Source organism: Chrysemys picta, chromosome 4 (assembly GCF_011386835.1).
Source record: "Chrysemys picta bellii isolate R12L10 chromosome 4, ASM1138683v2, whole genome shotgun sequence".
Classification (NCBI taxonomy): domain Eukaryota; kingdom Metazoa; phylum Chordata; order Testudines; family Emydidae; genus Chrysemys; species Chrysemys picta.
The window spans coordinates 149,432,127-149,451,020 of NC_088794.1; the positions used below are offsets into that span (position 1 = coordinate 149,432,127).

General features: G+C 43.5%; 1 protein-coding gene across 2 annotated transcripts in view; it reads left to right on the top strand.

Annotated features, from left to right (window-relative positions):
* Positions 1-18,616, top strand: part of L2HGDH (L-2-hydroxyglutarate dehydrogenase) — a 30,980-nt gene extending 12,364 nt beyond the window's left edge. For both annotated transcript variants that reach the window (XM_065593983.1, XM_024105501.3), the window contains exons 5-10: positions 4,515-4,677; positions 5,673-5,707; positions 7,580-7,747; positions 8,235-8,392; positions 10,030-10,161; positions 15,986-18,616. In XM_065593983.1, the coding sequence (XP_065450055.1) occupies positions 4,521-4,677; positions 5,673-5,707; positions 7,580-7,747; positions 8,235-8,392; positions 10,030-10,161; positions 15,986-16,181 (846 nt within the window). In that variant the 5' untranslated portion in view covers positions 4,515-4,520 and the 3' untranslated portion in view covers positions 16,182-18,616. The remainder of the gene's footprint in view (positions 1-4,514; positions 4,678-5,672; positions 5,708-7,579; positions 7,748-8,234; positions 8,393-10,029; positions 10,162-15,985) is intronic.
* The last annotated feature ends 278 nt before the right edge of the window (positions 18,617-18,894 follow it).

Genomic DNA, 18,894 nt, shown 5'->3' on the forward strand with positions numbered 1-18,894 from the left:
TCTGTTTCCACACATCCTATCACTGATGTAAACACATCTCCCTATTTGACCTGCCAACATGGTTCCTCCCAGCTGCTCCAAACTGGTGGTCCATATTGTTCCTGTGGGGAAACCTGGACTTTCTGATCTACCTTTGGTGACTCCAAACACATCTGCCAAGCAAGGAGGAGAGAGGGCAATAAAAAACCCAAACCATTAGCAAGGGATGAAAAAAGTTAGGGTGCTTCCCTAGTAGGCTTCTTTCTTTCCCAACTATATTTTGAGGGATGATATGGACCTGCTGCTGTTCTAATTGCAAGTGATAGACCTGTTCTGTCACACCAGACAATAGCTTTACATTACAGAAAGCAAGTAGTATTTCACCTTGTGATGCTTCTCGGGGATACCCAGGATTGTGGGGCACCTCACTACCCCCTGTCCTTAGCGGGAGGATGCCTTGTCTGTGCCTGCTGTGGAACAGCTCAAGGCTCCACCGGCCATGGGGAATACAAGCACTCTCCTCTAGGCATCCACAGGCCCTGCTTTCCAGGTTAGCGATGGGCACACTATAACCTCCGAGCATGCCCCCGGAGTCTCCAGCCCCTGCTCCACTGGACAGTCATCATATTCACTGCTCCCAAGGAGGCAATACACCCTAGCTTACCAGTTTTACCTCAGATGATCCTTGAGGGGCCATTTAGGGATCTGGGGCAAAATTTGTCTGGGGATTGGTCCTGCTTTGAGCAGGGGGTTGGACTAGATGACCTCCTGAGATCCCTCCCCACCCTGATATTCTATGATCATAGCACCAATGAATACAGAGCATTTAGATATGGCTGTAGTGAAAACAAGAAAAGGTTTATATTAACAAAGGGTAGAGGTTCAAATGATAGCAAGTATAATTATTGGAAACAAAGGATTACATGTAAAATAAAATCATCATCTGCATTCTAGAGTCTGCACTTATTGAACAAGGTGCTCTCATGTCTAAGTATTGTTCACCCAAAGATCCTTACAGTGTTTTTACAGCCAGGTTGTCTGTGACCCTCCATTCAGAAGGCAAACACACTGTCAGCTTGCTTCCTAGGTGAAGAATCCTGGGTGTTTCTTTGCAACCCCAGATATATCAACACAGTGCTTTGATCTTTATTCATAAACCGGACACCTTCCTGTAGATTTTGCAGTCTTTGTGGGGAAAAAAAATCTTAATGACCGTGTGGCTCAGTATGCAAATAAGCCTCCGTTGTGAAGCAGACAAAATACATTTGGCCAAACAAGGTGTCAGTTACCCCCTACATGAACGGAATCTGTCCAAAGCATGTTGCCTGCCTCAGCTCCTGGGGGAATTCTGCACCAGAAAATTAAAAATTTTGCACATGATATTTTAAAATTCTGCATATTTTATTTGTCAAAATAACAATATAATCACGCTGGTTTCAATGATTTTGGTCATTTATTTCAAAATACCTGTCACTAAGTATGTCTGTAACAATACAGACAACAAAAAAGATTCGGGAAATGTTTTTGACAATAGATTCCTTACCAGATATATTAATACAGAACTTAGAGTAATAATTCTTTTAACCTACAGTACAGAACTGTGTTTTCTGCACCCCTCGGAAGCAGTGCAAAGGCTTCGGGGTTAGGGGTAACAGAGGAGCTGAGGGAGAGGGAAGTAATTGCTGGGAAGGAGCCTGGGAGTGAACTTGGAGGGTTGTTGGGTGTGGGTTGGAGAAGTATGGAACAGGTTTTTTGGGGGGAAGGGATTGTTAGGGAGTTGGGGAGCCTCATCCATGCAGACCCTGGCTGTTCACTAGCCTCTTCCATTCAGTCAGGCACATCTGCCCCTGTCCCCGGTTGTCCCTGCTCCCCCATTCAGCCAGGCATCTCTGCATATGTCCCCGTACACCCCCACTCTCCCTGTCCCCATGTAGCCCTGCATCCTCACTCAGCCAGGCATAGCTGCCCCTGTCCGTGTGTGTTCCTGCACCCCCCACATCCCCATGTGGCCCTGCACCCCCTCGTTCAATATTTTCACCCCACTAGCTCCTGTGCCCTGGCCCCAGTCTATTCCCCTTGCTAGCCCTTCTGAACTCCAGTCTGTGTGACCCCGCACCCCCGTGTGTCTCGTTCTGTCTGTCCCCGTCATATGCTGTGCCTCCTCACCTGGCCCCTTAGGCAGGGCGCTATGAGGAAGTCAGCCTCTCCTCCCTCTCTGCGGCTGGTTGCTCAAGCCTGTGAGCCAGCTGCCCTTTAGTGCTACAGCAGCCCCTGGTGGACGAAAGGTGTAATTGAAGCGTGACCCCTCTCGCAGCTTTCTTTCGCCTCTCCATCAGAATGCGTTATTGTGCGGGGTGGGGAAATCTGTGGGGGACATTAATTCTGCGCTTGCGCAGTGGTGCAGAATTCCCCCAAGAGTAAAATACTTTAAGAATGTAATTTCCAGTATAGATACCTAACTCCTTAAATATTATCCATACTATACATTTCAAAATTATTATAATGGCCAGTGAGCTATTGGCTGTCAGTAGAGACCTTACATGCCACGATTTGGAGAACTAATATGCATATATCTGACTATGGGGATCCCGGTACCACCCCAGATATCCCCCGTGCCCTCTGCCAGTTGACACCAAGCAATCCCTGGGTCACACACCTACAGCCTAAAACCCTGAATCTCAAATAGTGACTTGAGCCAAAATAGAATCTTCTGTAATATTGATGTACCCAGGGGTGGATAGATTCTAATCGCCAATGGGGATTAGAAAGTTTTCCCTGTGGAGTGGAATGGTTACCAATCGGTAGTTAGGCTTTCCTCTCCCCAGTTCAGAGCTCCCGTGTGTGAATTTTTGCTGAGAGGATCTTTTCTCTATATAATAGTCCTGTTTAAAGCCCTACTTAATTTGCGATGTTGCAGATCCCGCAATATTTAGCTTCCATCGCAATTTTGATAGCAGGAGTGCCAGCTGCCCCGGGACTGACAACGGGGGCTCCCACTGTCAGCCCCAGACTCCTGCTGTCAGCTTTTCCAAATTACCACAAATAATAAGGGTCCATTATTACTTTTCTGTGATTTTCCATGTGTTGTCCAGAACTCAGCTGCAATTCTTTGACAGTCATCCCGCAATTCAAGTAGGGCCTTAATCACGTGCAATATCAGTGAAGCTGTGTAGCAAGTGCAAATCTCTATTCAGCTGGAAGCACACAGTTCTGATTCAAACCAGTTTGAATGTAGTCAGTTTTTGTGCTATGATTGTTATGTAACACTTTGCTCTCGCATGTATTTCTTTACTGTAGGAGGAGATCAGAAATGTGGTCAGCCTGTTAGTTTCAAGACTTTTTATTACTGTTTCTTTTGTTGAAAGGAAAATTGGGAGGGAAACATCCCTGTATGGTTTCATCTGAAAGTTTTCTGCTGTTGAAGTGGTTTGTGTGGGTGATTGCTTAGAAGTTACTGTAGTCATCTAGATTTATGTGGTAAAAAGACAAGACAAAAACCTGTCCGAAAAGGACTCTTAGTATTACCTTAATTTAGCTTTTGTGGCTATTGTGTAAAATATATAGAAATATATGTGTGCATTAATAATCTGGCTAAGCATTTAGCTCTGCAAATAACTAAAATCAAGTGGGTCTGATTCAGTGCACGCTGGTATCCTGAGTTGATTCCCAACATCCTGAACAGAAGAGAACTGGCACAATATATTAGTTTATAAAGAGCGCATTGCTCTGTATTAAATATATGAACAAAATTCATCAGAAGGAAACTTAAAACTGCATTATGGGTTCTTATTCTGTTTATCTAAGGTTTCTGAGCACCTCACAATCTTTAATATATTTGTCCCAACAGCTCTGTGAGGTAGGGAAGTGCTATTATCCCCATTTTACAGATGGTGAGCTAAGGCAAGGCTGTGTTCCTTACCAGTGCGCTGAAAGAAATCAGTCATACAGGAAATAGAGCCCCTTTGATGCAAAGATACCCGTCTGCCAGGGAGTGACCTAAGAATTTCACCCACCTTGCCTGGGCTCATGATAGAGCAGGTGCTGGTTATTCTCTGGCATAGGAAAGTCCATTTTTGGGAACAGTCTAGTATGGAATAGCTCAGTGGTTTGAGCATTGGCCTGCTAAACCCAGGGTTGTGAGTTCAATCCTTGAGGGGGCTATTTAGGGATTTGGGGAAAAAATCTGTCTGGAGATTGGTCCTGCTTTGAGCAGAGGGTTGGACTAGATGACCTCCTGAGGTCCCTTCCAACCCTGATATTCTATGATTCTGACATCCAGTTCAGGGGGTAACTCACAGCAGAGGTGATGTAATTGGCTTTTAGTGACAGGAAGCACTAGAAACAACTACACTTTAGGGAAAATGCCCAGTTTGGCCATATGCACATTATATTGCACCGAGGGTGGTATAATCCTGTACCACAGACAAAGCAAGGGTTATATAACTTGATTTATAACGGAGAGCCATTCAGAGGCACACATCTTAGTTCCCCACCAGACTATTTTTTCTCCTGTAATTCATCCAATACCATTTTAGGGTGTGATGGCCCTTGATTCCCCATACACTGGCATTGTGAATTATAGACAAGTGGCCCAGTCCTATGCGGAAGATTTCCAGGAAGCGGGTGGTGCAGTCTTGACAGATTTTGAAGTAACAGACATGGAGATGGCTAAAGAAAGTCCTTCAGAAAGTGAAGACGGTAAGCACTCCCTCTTCTCTATTTCTTGTAACATTGCAATCTATTTTCATAACAAATTTTGCCCTAAGGCCTTTATTGTAACTAAAAGTACTTGAAAGTGCTGTAGCTACTTTTCTCTCACATATTTTTGAAACTCTTTTTAGTAATGATATATTTGGCTCAAAGACAAAATTATGTCAGCTGGGATATTTCATCAAATTGAACGAGCCCACTTTTTTTCCAGGGCAGATCACCTTTAAGAAGAAAAGTTATAATTTTCAACAAAAACAACGAGGAGTCCTTGTGGCACCTTAGAGCAGGGGTTCTCAAACTCCAGGACGGGACCCCTCAGGGGGGTCACAAGGTTATTACATGGGGGGCCACGAGCTGTCAGCCTCCACCCCAAACCCCGCTTTGCCTCCAGCATTTATAAAGGTGTTAAATATATAAAAAAGTGGTTTTAATGTATAAGGGGGGTCGCACTCAGAGGTTTGCTGTGTGAAAGGGGTCACCAGTACAAAAGTCTGAGAACCCCCATCTTAGAGACTAACAAATAAATTTGTTAGTTTCTAAGGTGCCACAAAGACTCCTCGTTGTTTTTGCTGATACAGACTAACATGGCTGCCTCTCTGAAACTTATAATTTTCAAGTGGACATAGCAAAAATGCCCAGTAAAATAGGACTCTCTCTTAGATGAAACAAGTTATTCTCTCAGGATAGTTTGTGACAGCTGAATATTGGGTGCACATGCTTATAATAGTGCTCTTTGCTTCTGTCTTGGAGAGCAAACTGGGTCTACTTCAGATACAGATCTCAGAATGTGGAAAGGAATAATACAATACATGAAGGAAACAGAAAATGGTTAGGTTTATATTTATGAATCCCATCAGAACAATGCTTGCTCCATAGTCTGAGGTTCCCTGGTTGGACTCCAATCCTGAAAAGTTGGCTGTACTATCGGTTTTCTTTTTCTAGCATGGATTCTGTTAACCTCTTTATATCTAATTCTCTTGCAGGGATGAAATATCCAGTTGTTGTTAGAAACTCTAAGGTAAGAATTAAGCCTAATATTGAATTGATTAATAGGAAAAAAATCTGCTGCTTTTCTTCTTGGGAGTTACTGGCATGCTGTGAAAAACTAATCATATAATTCAAAAAACACTAAAACATTGATAACATTGGACGGGCTGTGCTAGATAATACAATACCTGTTTATGAAGGCAAACTGACATGGTACACAGATGGCTAGATGTTAAGATTTTACTGTAGTTTGGTAATGATATTAAAATATGTTGCATACTCTTCGTTTCATTCAGTTGACTGGTCTATATTTGATCATTTAGGCCTTTCGTCTTGTTTGTTTGTGCTTTCCAACCACTATCTTCCCCACTTGTCTTTAGCTGTTGAAACTGCTTCTGAATTATTTTACCAGGAAGCTCATTGGGTTTCCCTCTGTGTCCGATTCCTTAGTTCTCTGGATGTTTGTGTCATCTGGTTTGTTCTTTGATATTTTTAAATGTCTTATAATTTAGTTTAATGCATCCCGTGCTTAGTTTCCAGTAGGTGCCCTATCAATGCGTTTCTCAATAGTAATAATCATGAGATTTTAATTCTAGCCGATACCAATTTTAGACTTAACGTTTGTTGTATGTAAATGCCTTGGGGCTAAAATTTGGAGTGCTAATCTTAATGATCTCATTATAGATTTTTGCCTGAGGTATTATTTTAGTGCAGTTTTATTATGAGGTTTGGTTGTTCAGAAATTTCTTTTTCAGGTTTGTCCTTCAGCTCCTGCCTCCACTATAATCAATTAAAATTACAAGGAAATATTTTTTATAACTGGAAAGCTATAAAGTACAATATAAAATGATGTGTGGATTGTAATTCTTATTGCAGCTCTGTTCATGCTGCTTCTGATTGTGCCCCTTCCATTTTCATGAGTTAAAAAAACAAACAAAAAACCTTTCAAGTTATAGGAACCCTTCCATCCCACCCCCCCAAAAAAAGTTTCCTCTGCAATAACTTTAAAGTGATAGTTAGAATTTTTAATGTAAATAAGAATAAGAAACCCAGCACTTGAAAACAGAGTAATGCCAAATTACTTTTCCTCTTCACAGTGTTGAATATGCAATTACATAGAGCTTTTGAGTACACAAACTATGAATTGACACTGCCTTTAGAACTGTAACTTCTCACAGTTCGTGGAGTGGAGTTGATTTTTGAAAGTAAAGAGATCCTTTTAAAAAAAAATACCCTTATTTAATCAAACACATAGAATCATAGAATATCAGGTTGGTTAGATACACCACCGCTATAATAGACTCCAGCAACAAAAACCTGGCAGGGAGCTGCATGCTGGAATGACGCCAGTATTCCTGACGTTTGAGTGAAATAGGGAAATTCCAAGGGAAAAAGTTCAGTTACCTGGAGGATCTAAATCTCTGATTTAGGCATGATGGGTCTTTGTGTATTTTTTACACACACACACACACACACACACACACACACACACACACACACACACACACACACACACACACACACATTTTACAGAGCAAACTAATATGTTCCATGCATTTCACTTGAGGAAGGCCATCCAACAACTGATACATTAGTTATTTTTTTCCTATAAGGATTCTTCCAACTTTTTGTAAACTACTTGCTGTATGACTGTTTTAGGAAGCCAGATGTAGAGGCACTGCCCTCTTTCAGGGTGGGGAAGGAAAGAAGAATATTTTCAAGAATTAAATAAAAATAAACTACAAAAATGTTACCCACTTCCAGCATGCAAAATACCTGATCTTTCAAAGGCGTGATTGTTGTTCTTTCTGATCCTGGCTTGTTTTTTATTGGTTTATAGGTTAATTTTTCTTCATCTTCTTCATCTGTTGAATTTGTAGTTGTGGGGTTTGTTTTTTGGCAGGGAGAGGAAATCCGCTGTCAACATATCGTGACCTGTGCAGGACTCTACTCAGACCGCCTCTGCGAAATCAGTGGATGCAGCCGTGAGCCTCGCATTGTGCCCTTCCGTGGAGACTACTTGGTGTTAAAGCCAGAAAAATGCTATATGGTTAAAGGAAACATTTATCCAGTACGTAATATTCTGTGCATTTCACAATGTGAACCGAGAGCTGCTGACACAGCTTCACGGTTTTGGGTAGTCTTTTTAAACAAACTTAAGTATTGAATTGTTTAAATTAGAATTATGGCAGTTGACTTTCAGTAGAGATGCCCAGGTACATAATATACTCACTTGACTTTCACCAGGATAGCTGAAGACAAAATAACAATTGATAGTTATTGTTACCCACCAGAGTGATTACTTGCCCAGTGTGAGGATAGTAATTATTTGGCCCGTGTGAGGATAATCTTGAAAGGCTGTAATGAACATTTTTTTTCTCTTCTATTATTATCTTTTGACTAACTTCTAAGTCCACAGTAAATCATAAATGTTTTCTCTGTGTCTCCTGGAAAGTGATTGACTTTCACATTCCTGACAATGTTATTGGATCAAACAATTACATTGTTGTCTCTAAATCTGTTTTGAATGGGGTTACAGTTCTTGTTTTCTGCTGCAGGTTCCTGATCCTCGGTTTCCTTTTCTGGGAGTTCATTTCACACCGAGGATGGACGGCAGTGTTTGGCTTGGTCCTAATGCAGTGCTAGCCTTTAAGCGAGAGGGTTATAAACTCTATGACTTCAGTGCTAGAGACTTTATAGATGCAGTTGTATACAGGTAATAGCTTCATTTCAATGGGTGTTTGTTTGTTTTTTGCTGAATGAAGGGATCCACCACTTCTCTGTCAGAAGCTCCCCACTTTTGTCACACCTCCACCATGAGTGCCCTGCATCTCATTTGCCTCCTTTGGAGGAGGAATAAATGAGACTGGCTCTGATTGTGTAGAGGAGGTCAGTGTTGAGTGACACAAGGCACTTGTTTTCCATTCCACACACCCAAAGAGTACCTGATTGTGTTTTCACTTAAGTATATGGCAAGAAAAAGAGCCTATTACAGCTTTCAATCCCCATTATCTCTGAGGTTGCTCAGCAGAAGGACCGAACATGACTAATTTTCCTTTCTTTAAGGATACAGTTTGCAACATGCCTGTATAGGTGACCAGAGAGATTTTAGCTGCGGGGAATGGTTAATAATTCTCTCTTGCACCCACAAACCTGACAGAGGAGAGACGCCTTCCCCTCCTCAGACGCTCATTGCTCTTTTCCTAATGGTTGTGGATGATGCCTCTGGAGTGGTTTCTGTCTCCTCCTTAAATGTGTGTAGGGTTTTCAATCCTTTGTCCTCTGCTCTCCCGAAGAAGAACCCCCAAGTTATCTCTGGATGCTAGTCCCTCCTAACATCCGCAGAAAGAGCTTCATTTCTAAAACTTACATGAGCTTGTAGCAGGCTTCACTCAGGGTCCAGCTTCAGCCTCAGCCAAACAGTTTCTCCAAGCCTGGAGACAATTTCCGGGCAGTCCAGGGGCCTGGCAGCCAAGCCACAGTTCGTCACCCTCACAGAGTCCTCCGAGAACTCTCAGGGGGCTGGGGGAAGAGGGAAGGATAGGGGGACCCGGGCCCTCCTTCTCCACTGGGTCCTGGCTCAGGACCCAAAGGGAGAGAGGCGAGGAGTGGCTCAGTCCTATCTGGCAGCCACTCCAGATCAGCCTCCCCTGAACTATTTCCTACCTTCCCTGTTTCCCTTCAGGTTGGGATGTGGCCCCAGCCGCCTTCTTACAGTCTCAGTAGTTCAGGGCATCAGCTGGGGGAGGGGATGCTTCCCAGCTCACCCTCCGAGTCCAGTTGTCCCCTCACTTAGTCAGGGGAAGGGGGTTCCTGGCTGAGCCTTACTCACAGTCACGGTCTTTCCCTTGTAGACCTCTTTGCCTCAGCAGCTGCAGCCTGCCTTCTTGCAGCCAGTTTCTCCTCCATCTCTCCCCCCCCCCCCCACCGGGCTGGACTTCCAGAGCTCTCTTTTAAGCAGATCCTCCATCGGGAGCATGCCTGGCAGCTGCTGAGGGGCGGGGCCTTCTTGGCCCGATACTGTTCCACCACTCCTGGGACCTTGGAGTGGGGTCTGTAAAGCCCATCGCAGAGCTCTACAAACCAGACTGACTCGTGTAGGGAAGGAGTCCTACACTGGAGGAAAGGGTGACGTCCTTAGAAGCAGAAGGAGCCATGTGGTAATTCTCCTAGCCAATCCGAGAAGGTCATTGGATGGTGGTGAGGATGGGAAGCTGATTGCACAATCCACATTTGATACTGAGTGTAGATTGTAATGTTTTGATATGGTACATTATCAGAGGTGCATGTCTGCACTTTGTATGCAGGAGGCCATTCTGTTACCTACAAATGTTGTTTTGTCTCACTCTCTAGTGGTTTATGGAAACTGGTGTTCAGAAACATCTCTTACGGAATGAGTGAAATCTACAGAGCATGTTTCCTTAGTGCACAGGTGAAGCAACTTCAAAAGTTCATCCCTGAAGTTACCATCAGCGATATACTCAGGTAAAAACACTGTTTAGTATCTAGCTGTTTGTTAAACCTTATTGTACAGATTAATAAATCTGACATTAGTTCCCTCCCGTCCCAACTGAGATTTCGCTTGGAAAACTGCTAATATATCCTGGGGAGGGAGCAAATTCGACACTGATACTTAATGAGGGGGAGAAATCTGGGAGGTAGTAAAGTTGGAAGAGAACCAGGGTTGACAGGGTCTATAGATAAGTGTTTGCAATGTGATAGAGATGTGGAAAAGGCCAATGCCACTTGGCCTGCATACTCAAAAGCTTCGTATCACAGGAGGAGATAATAGTCCTTCTGTATGACCAGTCTGATCCCATCTACAAAATCCTGTTCAGTTCATTGTCCTTCATTGTGAGAAAGATGGACAAGTTGGGAGGCCTTTAGAGAGTAGCAACAGAAATGATTAGGAAGCTGGAGAGACTGATATAGGAGGAAAATTAAAGTAGCTAAAATATGCCCAATTTGGCTGAAGGGGACATACGCTTCTCAATATTTGGAGAGTGTAAAAATCAAGAAGGAAAGGAAAGAAATCTAGCACAGTAAAAGTGAGCTCTCCAAACTGGTGGAATAGATAGCTGCCATAGCACTCTGTCCAAAAGTTATATGTGTGACAGAGTTATTTCTTTTTTCTGGACCATGTTTTTTTTATAAGGAGAAAAGCTAAACGATATACTCTGATATAACCAGAAACAAAACAGAAAATCCTCTGCCTGGGTAACCACCCCAGCCATGCTCCACTGGCTGTGGGACCCGGCCTTCCCCAAGCGTCCTCCCCTTCTGCCTAGCAAGCAGTTCTGAAGTTTCCTGCTTTCCTTCAAGAACCTGATGGAGCCTCAAGTCCTCAGTCTTGCTCTCCCAGAGCACCTGCGTGAGGTATGAACAGAGTGTGCTTGGAAATCTGGCAGGGCCTCTGTACTCTGTCATAAGGTCTGACTAGGAGTAATGAGGTGAAAGTGAGTGGGGAGAATTGAGGTTAAATATCAGGTTAACCTTCCTCACAGGGCCGTCTGTTAGGATGGCCAACAGATAATTTCTCTAGGGGAAGTGGCACATGCCCCATTACTTGGGACACTGGGAAGCAAGCCATACACAGCATGGCAGGAGATGGACTAGAAAACCTGATAGGTCTTTTCAGTTGGTAGAGTCTAGGATCCCAAGTAGTGGGAGTGCTGCGGACACTGCACAGCAAAGACCCTGTTGGGAATCGCTGCTCTGGTTTTTAACAACCTGTTCTGTTGGGAGCAACATTGATGGGGGTCTGGGAACAACAGCCTGCCTTCCGTATGAGGGAGGATGTTGCGGTAATGTGGGTCTTTTGTGGGATGATGAAAATGGGGGATGGTTGGAAAATTTGAGGGGGTCAGAGGATCCTAGAGAAAGAACCCTGAGGTGCAAGATGGAAGAGGAAATCTCCTCTTTGTGGCTTATGCTTGTTTCCACCTAGTAAAGCAGCTTTAGTGGTTCTTGTTTCTGACACGAAACCAGTAACAATCTTCTGATTTTCTGGTAGCCAGGAGAAGAACGTTAGGGGACGCTACACTGCAACGTAAGCCTAGGATTCAAACTCCGGCTCAATCCTAACCCCCTCCCGTCTACACACAAATCATGCTAACCCAGGGCTCGGACCCAGGACGCCACAGAGGTGCAGAATCCAAGCCTAAGTCAAGCATTCAAGCCCTAATGCTTTCCAGTGTAGACGCAGCCCCGCTGGACTTGTGCTCTCGAAGTCTGCCAAAAGTATTCCACAGTCCCATGGGCCAACTTTCTTTATCCTTTGGACAGTCGAATTTTCCCACACTGCACCACGAACAAAGGGCGAGAGCAGCCACGTTTTGGGAGGGCGCTAGGAAGTCTGGGACATAGGTGGTTGGCCTCGGGCCAGCATAATGCAATGTAGATGCCAGAGCCCTAAGTTTCAGTAATTCCTGGGGGTTACAAATGAGTGTAGACACTCAAGCCCTAGGTTAACAAACCCACGGTCTTTTTAACTTGAGTTCTCCTACGCCTGGGTTTACACTGCAGTGTAGACATACTCTAGTGCAGTGTTTCTCAAATGCGGCCACCAGGGGCTTGTTTCGCAGCCACATCTTCTTGGGCTGTGATGTGGGGGTGGGGGAAGGAAGCAGTGGCCCCTCTCCCAGGTCCACCAGTGGGGATTCGGCCCTGTCCCCTACACAAGCGCTGGAGTTGCAGGCAGCTGTGAATGCCCCACTTTCCCGAGGGTGGGTGGGCAGTCTTTAGCCACAGGGCTTTGGGTTCCATCCACGCGATAGCAGGCTCTGGTTCCAGGCTCACCACCCACACTGTCATCTTCACTCTGAGGTCACCAAAAAATTTGTTGTGAGAACTCCTGCTGTGGCTGGCCGGTGTCAGCTGACTTGGGCTCCGGTTACAGGGCTGTTTAATTGCAATGCAGATGCTCTGGCTGGCGTCAGGGTTCTAGGACCCTGCAAGGGGGGCGGGTCCCACAGGCCAGGCTCCAGCCCAAACCCGAACAGCTATTCTGCAGTTAAACAGGCCCTGTAGCCCCAAGCCCTACAAGCCCAAGTCAACTGACATGGGTTAGTTGCAGGTGTTTAACTGCAGTGTAGACATATCCTTGGAGAGCTCCAAAAGAGAGAACCAAATCATTAGTGTTTGTATTGAAATGGTAGGCAGGCAGAGCAATTCCTATATGTAGGTTGTTGTACCCATAGGCTCCAGGATATTAGAGAGAGAAGGTTCATGCTGTACTATCTTTTATTGGACCAACTTCTGTTGGTGAGTGGGACAAGCTGTGTAAGCTCGAAAGCTTTTCTTTCTCACCAACAGAAGTTGGTCCAATACAAGAGCAATTCCTGGACTGATTTGCAATCGGGAAGATGTAGTAACTACTTTTTGCCACAAGAAGGTTTTTGAGTTTGAGGACCTTTCAAGAACTCCTTCTACTGTACTCCAGCGTATTTTGGAAATTGGATCATCAAAACCAGGTCATCAACTATTATGTTTAATTTCAAACTTTAGGAAATTAAAGGAATTTGTTTAAAAAAGTCAGCTGGCTTGAAGAGCTCAAGGACTTAAATACAGAGGAGGCTCGGAACTTCTTCAGATCAGCTACACCAGAACGATCTGAAATTTGCATCCCAAGAGGAAGAAACTTGTAGGAAGAAGCTCCAGACCCAGCTGGATGAATAACCACCTCAGAAAGGTTATTAGGAGTAAGCAGAGAGCCTATAGCGCATGGAAAAAGGGGTTCATTAGAAAATGTAGGAATAATGTGAGAATTGCTAAAAGTTAATCTGAATTAGCTCTTGCCAAGGAAATTAAAATAAATAAGAGGGTTTTTATTTATATAAATAAAGGGAGAATAAGAAAGGATGAGGTTGGGCCACTGTTCAGCGTGAATGGGAAGGAGATTAAAGATAATCTAGGTGCAGGTGTACAGCCCAAAACTTAAATGAATACGTTGCCTTGGTTTTCAATTCCCATGATGATACAGAACATGTGCATGAAGGTAAGTGTGGCTGATGGGAATGGGTGTCTACAAGTGGAAATGACCAGATGGAAGAAAAACTTACAGATCTTAATGCACTGGGGGGACTGGATAAGTTCTACCTCAGAATACTGAAAGAAGTGGCACATGAGATTGCTAGTTTGGTAGCAAGGATTTTTAATAAATCTATCTATCCATCCAGGGGGAATGCTGTATGACTAGAGAATAGCTAATGTCATACCTATATTTTTAAAAGGGGGAAAAATGATCCAGGCTATTAAACCTGTTACTCTGACCTCAATAGTAGGCAGGATTTTAGAACAAATTGTGAAGAAAAGAATAATTCAATTCACAGAGGTAAATGGTAAAGGAGGTGCAATGCAACATGGATTTACCAAAGGTAGATTGTGCCAGACTAACCAGATTTCCTTCTTTGAGAAAAGAACTGATTTTTTTTCGATAAGGGAAATCATGTATATTAGATCTACTGCGACTTCAGTAAAGCATTTGACACAGTGCAATATGGTAAATTATTAGTTAAATGAGGGAAGATGTGGATCAGAACAAGCGTTGTAAGGGGAATTGACTAAAGGAGAGAGGGCAATGGGTTGTGATGAAAGGCAAAAGATCAGACTGGAGGGAGGTTACAATTGAAGTTTCTTAGGGATCAGTTTTGGGGCAAGTCTTATTCAATATTTGTATTAATGACCTTGACACACAACGTGGGAGTGCACTAATGAGATTTGCTGATAATACTAAGCTGGGAGGCACCATCAATACCGAGGAGGATCGGAACATTTCACAGGAAGATCTGGGTGACTTTGAAGACTGGAGTGACAGAAATAGGATAAAATTCAAGAGTACAAAGTGGAAGGTCATGTACTTGGGGTCTAATAATAAGGATTTCTGCTACACTAGATCTAATCCAAGCTCTGACACTTACTCACCCCCTGAGATCTGGGCAAGTCATTTAGCATAAACACCACCAAAATACTTCTGCCACAAATATCCATATTTTCTCCGATTTTCTCTTGTTAATAAGGGAGATGGATATTAGCTCACATCCACCATTATACTTACCCTACATACATACTGTTGTATAGAGATTTTGTTACTAAAGAATATTTGGACCATTTGGGGCACCGTGCCCTTCCTATGGAAAGCCGTAAGTCAGATGTGACATGGAAAAAATATTCTGCAGCTGTGCAATTTGTGTAAGCTGTAGTCAGACAGCTATTCCATGCTGACATCCCAGCAGTGAAATATGACTATGAAGCTCAGTTATTGTATTTCTCTCTTAGTGGAGCTTCCTGTAGGGCTGTTTGCAGGCAGTGCTGAATGCAGCAGCATACCTGTTTACTGGATTGATCACATCTATCATCGGTGTTTGTATGGCCTCCTTTACCACTGTATCCAATGTCTTACACTCTTTTCATGTGTTCACCCTCACAGCACTCTGTGAGATGGGGATAATAGGAGCTTCTTTATTTTACAGATGGGGAACTGAGGCATGGAAAAACTAAGGGCTTGTCAACACGAAGAAGTTTACTGGTATAATTATATTGCTATAACTCTCTGTGAGTGCACTGTTATTCCAGAACAAAAGTGCCTTTTCCCTGTTTGGTTCATGTCACTAAATGGGAAAAGGGCACCCTTAGTCCATAATAAGAGTGTCTACACTGTGTGTCATTCTGGTATGACTACAGCAGTATAATTGTACAAGGATGGTTATGCCAGTAAGTTTCCCCATGTTGACAATCCCAAAGCGACTTGCTCTAGGTCACACAGGCCAAGCAGGGAATTGAACCGGGTCTCCCAAGTCCCAGGCTAGCATCCTAATCATTCCACCACCCTTAGGCTTGCCCTGCAGTTTGTGCATTGGATGCTTATGTGACAGAATGACCATAAGGCAGTCATGTTCGTTTAAAAACCCTTTGAGCAGGGAGAAGGCTACATGCAAGGCTTCCATCTTGAGTTTACCCCAATGATTCTCTGCATGCCAGTAATATCAGCCATATAAGGATTCTTCACTCAAGCCTCAGGGCTTGTCTACACGACAGTTAATCTGGAATAAGGTAGGGTGTGAGGGCACTTCTTCACTACCCCGGCTCGGAGGGTAGTGATCTATCGGGGATCGATTTTATCACGTCTAGACGTGATAAATCGATACCCGATCACTCTGCCGTTGACTACGGAACTCCACTGCAGTGAGAGGCGGAAGTGGAGTCGGCGGGGGAGCGGCAGCGGTCAATTCACCGCCATCCTCACCGGCAGGTAAATCGACCTAAAATACGCTTATCTTTCTCATTACCAAGTCTTCCTTTGTTATTGCAGGGGTCCATCTGGAGTAAGAGCCCAGGCCTTGGACCAGGATGGAAATTTGGTAGATGACTTTGTATTTGATGGAGGCACTGGCGATCTTGGAAGCAGAGTTCTTCATGTCAGAAATGCCCCATCTCCTGCCGCTACCTCCTCCCTTGCCATTGCAAAAATGATTGCAGATGAAGTGGAGCGAAGATTTGGCTTGTGAAATGAACCGGCACCACACTGGTTGTCTCCACTCGTGGTTAGCTGTGTGACTGCACTGAATGAAGTCTGCAGTTCGTCAGAGTGAAGAGAAATTGGAAGTCGTCTTGTTCGGCAAATGAACACTGTCATTTAGGCTGTAGAATACAAAACTGACAATTCAGTTGTTTGCCTCCATAAGCCTTTACTTCTCTACTTAATAAACATAGAAGATGCGAGATTAGATAAGTCCTGGGGGAATGGAGGGTATCCCCAAAATACTGTATTAATGGGGGGACAGGAATCAGTGAGTGCCCAGCTGGAAGAGAGAAAAGAGCCACCTTCAACTTCAGAGGCAGTGACATCTCCTTCCGCACCAAAGAGCTGCCTCTCTGCGCATGGTGCTAGCACTAACTGCGGCTCTATGGTCACTAGGGGGCTGTAGGAGGAACCGAAAGAGTCATTGCCAAATGGGCTGCCCGCACTCTGATTTCCCATGTTCTCTGGTTTAAACAGGACCTCTCAGCATCTCCACTGCAGCAAGGTGGCCCCTTGAGGCATCATGGCCCAGGAGAGGCTGTGATGGTCCCTCCCTCTTTCAAGAGATTGGGGAATTCACCTCCCCCCTAATGAACAAAATGAGAAAAACTGGTGAACGCCCTTTAAGGAATGTGGAATATGGAAGTACTGTAAACAATCCTTTGCCATTGCATCATTGGGGAACTGCTGCAAATGTTATTTGACATTCAGAGCTTTCTCCCTTAAAAGATGATTTCATAGAATACCAGGGTTGGAAGGGACCTCAGGAGGTCAATCTAGTCCAACCCCCTGCTCAAAGCAGGGCCCATCCCCAAACAGATTTTTGCTCCAGATCCCTGAATGACCCCCCTCAAGGATTGAGCTCAGAACCTTGGGTTTAGCAGGCTAATGCTCAAACCACTGAGCTATCCCTCCCCCGTATGCAGAGTATCTGAGATAGGCCCAAGCCCAACAGTTGGTTTTATATTTCCTTTGGATGTCTTACTTGGTTTACATCTGCACACAGTCATTCATGGGCCAGATGAGCTAGACAAGCACTGTCTGCCTCCAGAGATCAGAGATAGATCCATAAAAGCCATTTTTATAAAAACAAAACGGGGGGGGGGGGTCAGTGAAGAGCAAATAATTATTCTTAAAGACAGATGATGCACAATGAGCTTGCTTTTGTGCCGCATATTGAGCAATCGGATGAAAATCTACTTCGTAAAAACGATGTGAAAGGGAGGAAGTTACAGAAACCTGTCTTTAGTTGAGTCATTTTATACACTGCTTTCACTTTGAGTCCAAATCGCAGTGAGTCACGAAAGTTTCCCACTTTCAATCATCTGTCGGTAGGAGGGGACCTTCGAGAGTACTGATTGGTATCACTGAAAGACACACTTGTGAACTTTGTATTTCCTCAGACATTTGCTGCTTCAAACACTATGAAATGTTTTCAGAAGTGTGCCTGGAAGTGAAACTGTTCCCTGGAATGCGGAGAATGTTCATTAAAATCTGGGGACTTAAAACAACCTCTTTCCTAACTGAACTATGAATGTCTTAGTATGTACAGCATAATTACTACAAAAAAAGATAATTGTATGGCCCCAGGGACGTAATGCTGCAAAGTACACTTTAAAAGCATGTGTGCATGAGATGTTGGGAAATGGAGATAATTAAGGGTGGTTAGCTACCAGACAATTTGGCGCTTCCTTTTTTTTTTTTTTTTTTTTAAAAAGATTACCTTCTAGATTTCTGTTATATACGTACATTGCATTGTGTTAGCACAGGAGTTCAGGTACATAAACAGATTCTACATCTCTGGTATACTTGAGAACTCCCAGTAAACTTAATATGTCCATTTATAAACCCAAATAATGAGCCTCTTGAAGAGAAATCTTTATGCACATTATTTTTAACCCAAATAAAGCTAGAATGGGATTCCAGCTGCTTCAAATACCAACACAGTATAGTTGAGCAAGAGTCAGAGCTGCACAGCTAAAATAGGTCCTCTCACCAAGTGTTGCCTATCAACAGTAAATACAAGAAGATTGCGAAGTAACTTCCTCCTACATGAGGTGTGGCTCTAACATGTATTAACAGAATAAAGCATGTTAAAAAGTAAACCAGTCATGCACTTTGATTCTTAAATCAGGGAGTTTAAATGTACAGCCTGATCGTTTTATAAGGAATTCTCTCTTAATTAAATTTCAGTGAGATAACTGGGCTAAAGTTTATTAGATGCTTTTTTAGTTCTGAATCTTTTATCAAATTATGTAAAATAGTCTTTATTTCTGCTGAGAGTTGTAAACAACTTTTTTTTTAAAAGGAAACATTTTAAAATTCTGTAAATTGCTACAATAGCGGTGTTAGCACGTAAGTGAAGCTTTGTTCAAGAAGTGTGAAAAGAATAAAATGTTCAGTTCGCTTGTATTGTTCCAATATCATGTTCCTTTGTATTTTGTGGTTAAAAATATTACATTAGCACTCCCCATTCACCCCACTGAATCTAAGGCATACAAATTGTTCTTGATTTGCAGGAAAGTTCCCGTTGGTGGTCTATAGAGTTAAACACCAATCTCAGGCAGTCTGTGGTTCTGTGTATAGAAATACCTAGATTTGCTTAAAGAGAAAGTTCTTTCTTTCCCACATAGGAATGTGTGTGATCAGTAGGATTTCCCAGAACCACCTATGAGAATGAGCTGAACGTCTCTTCTGAG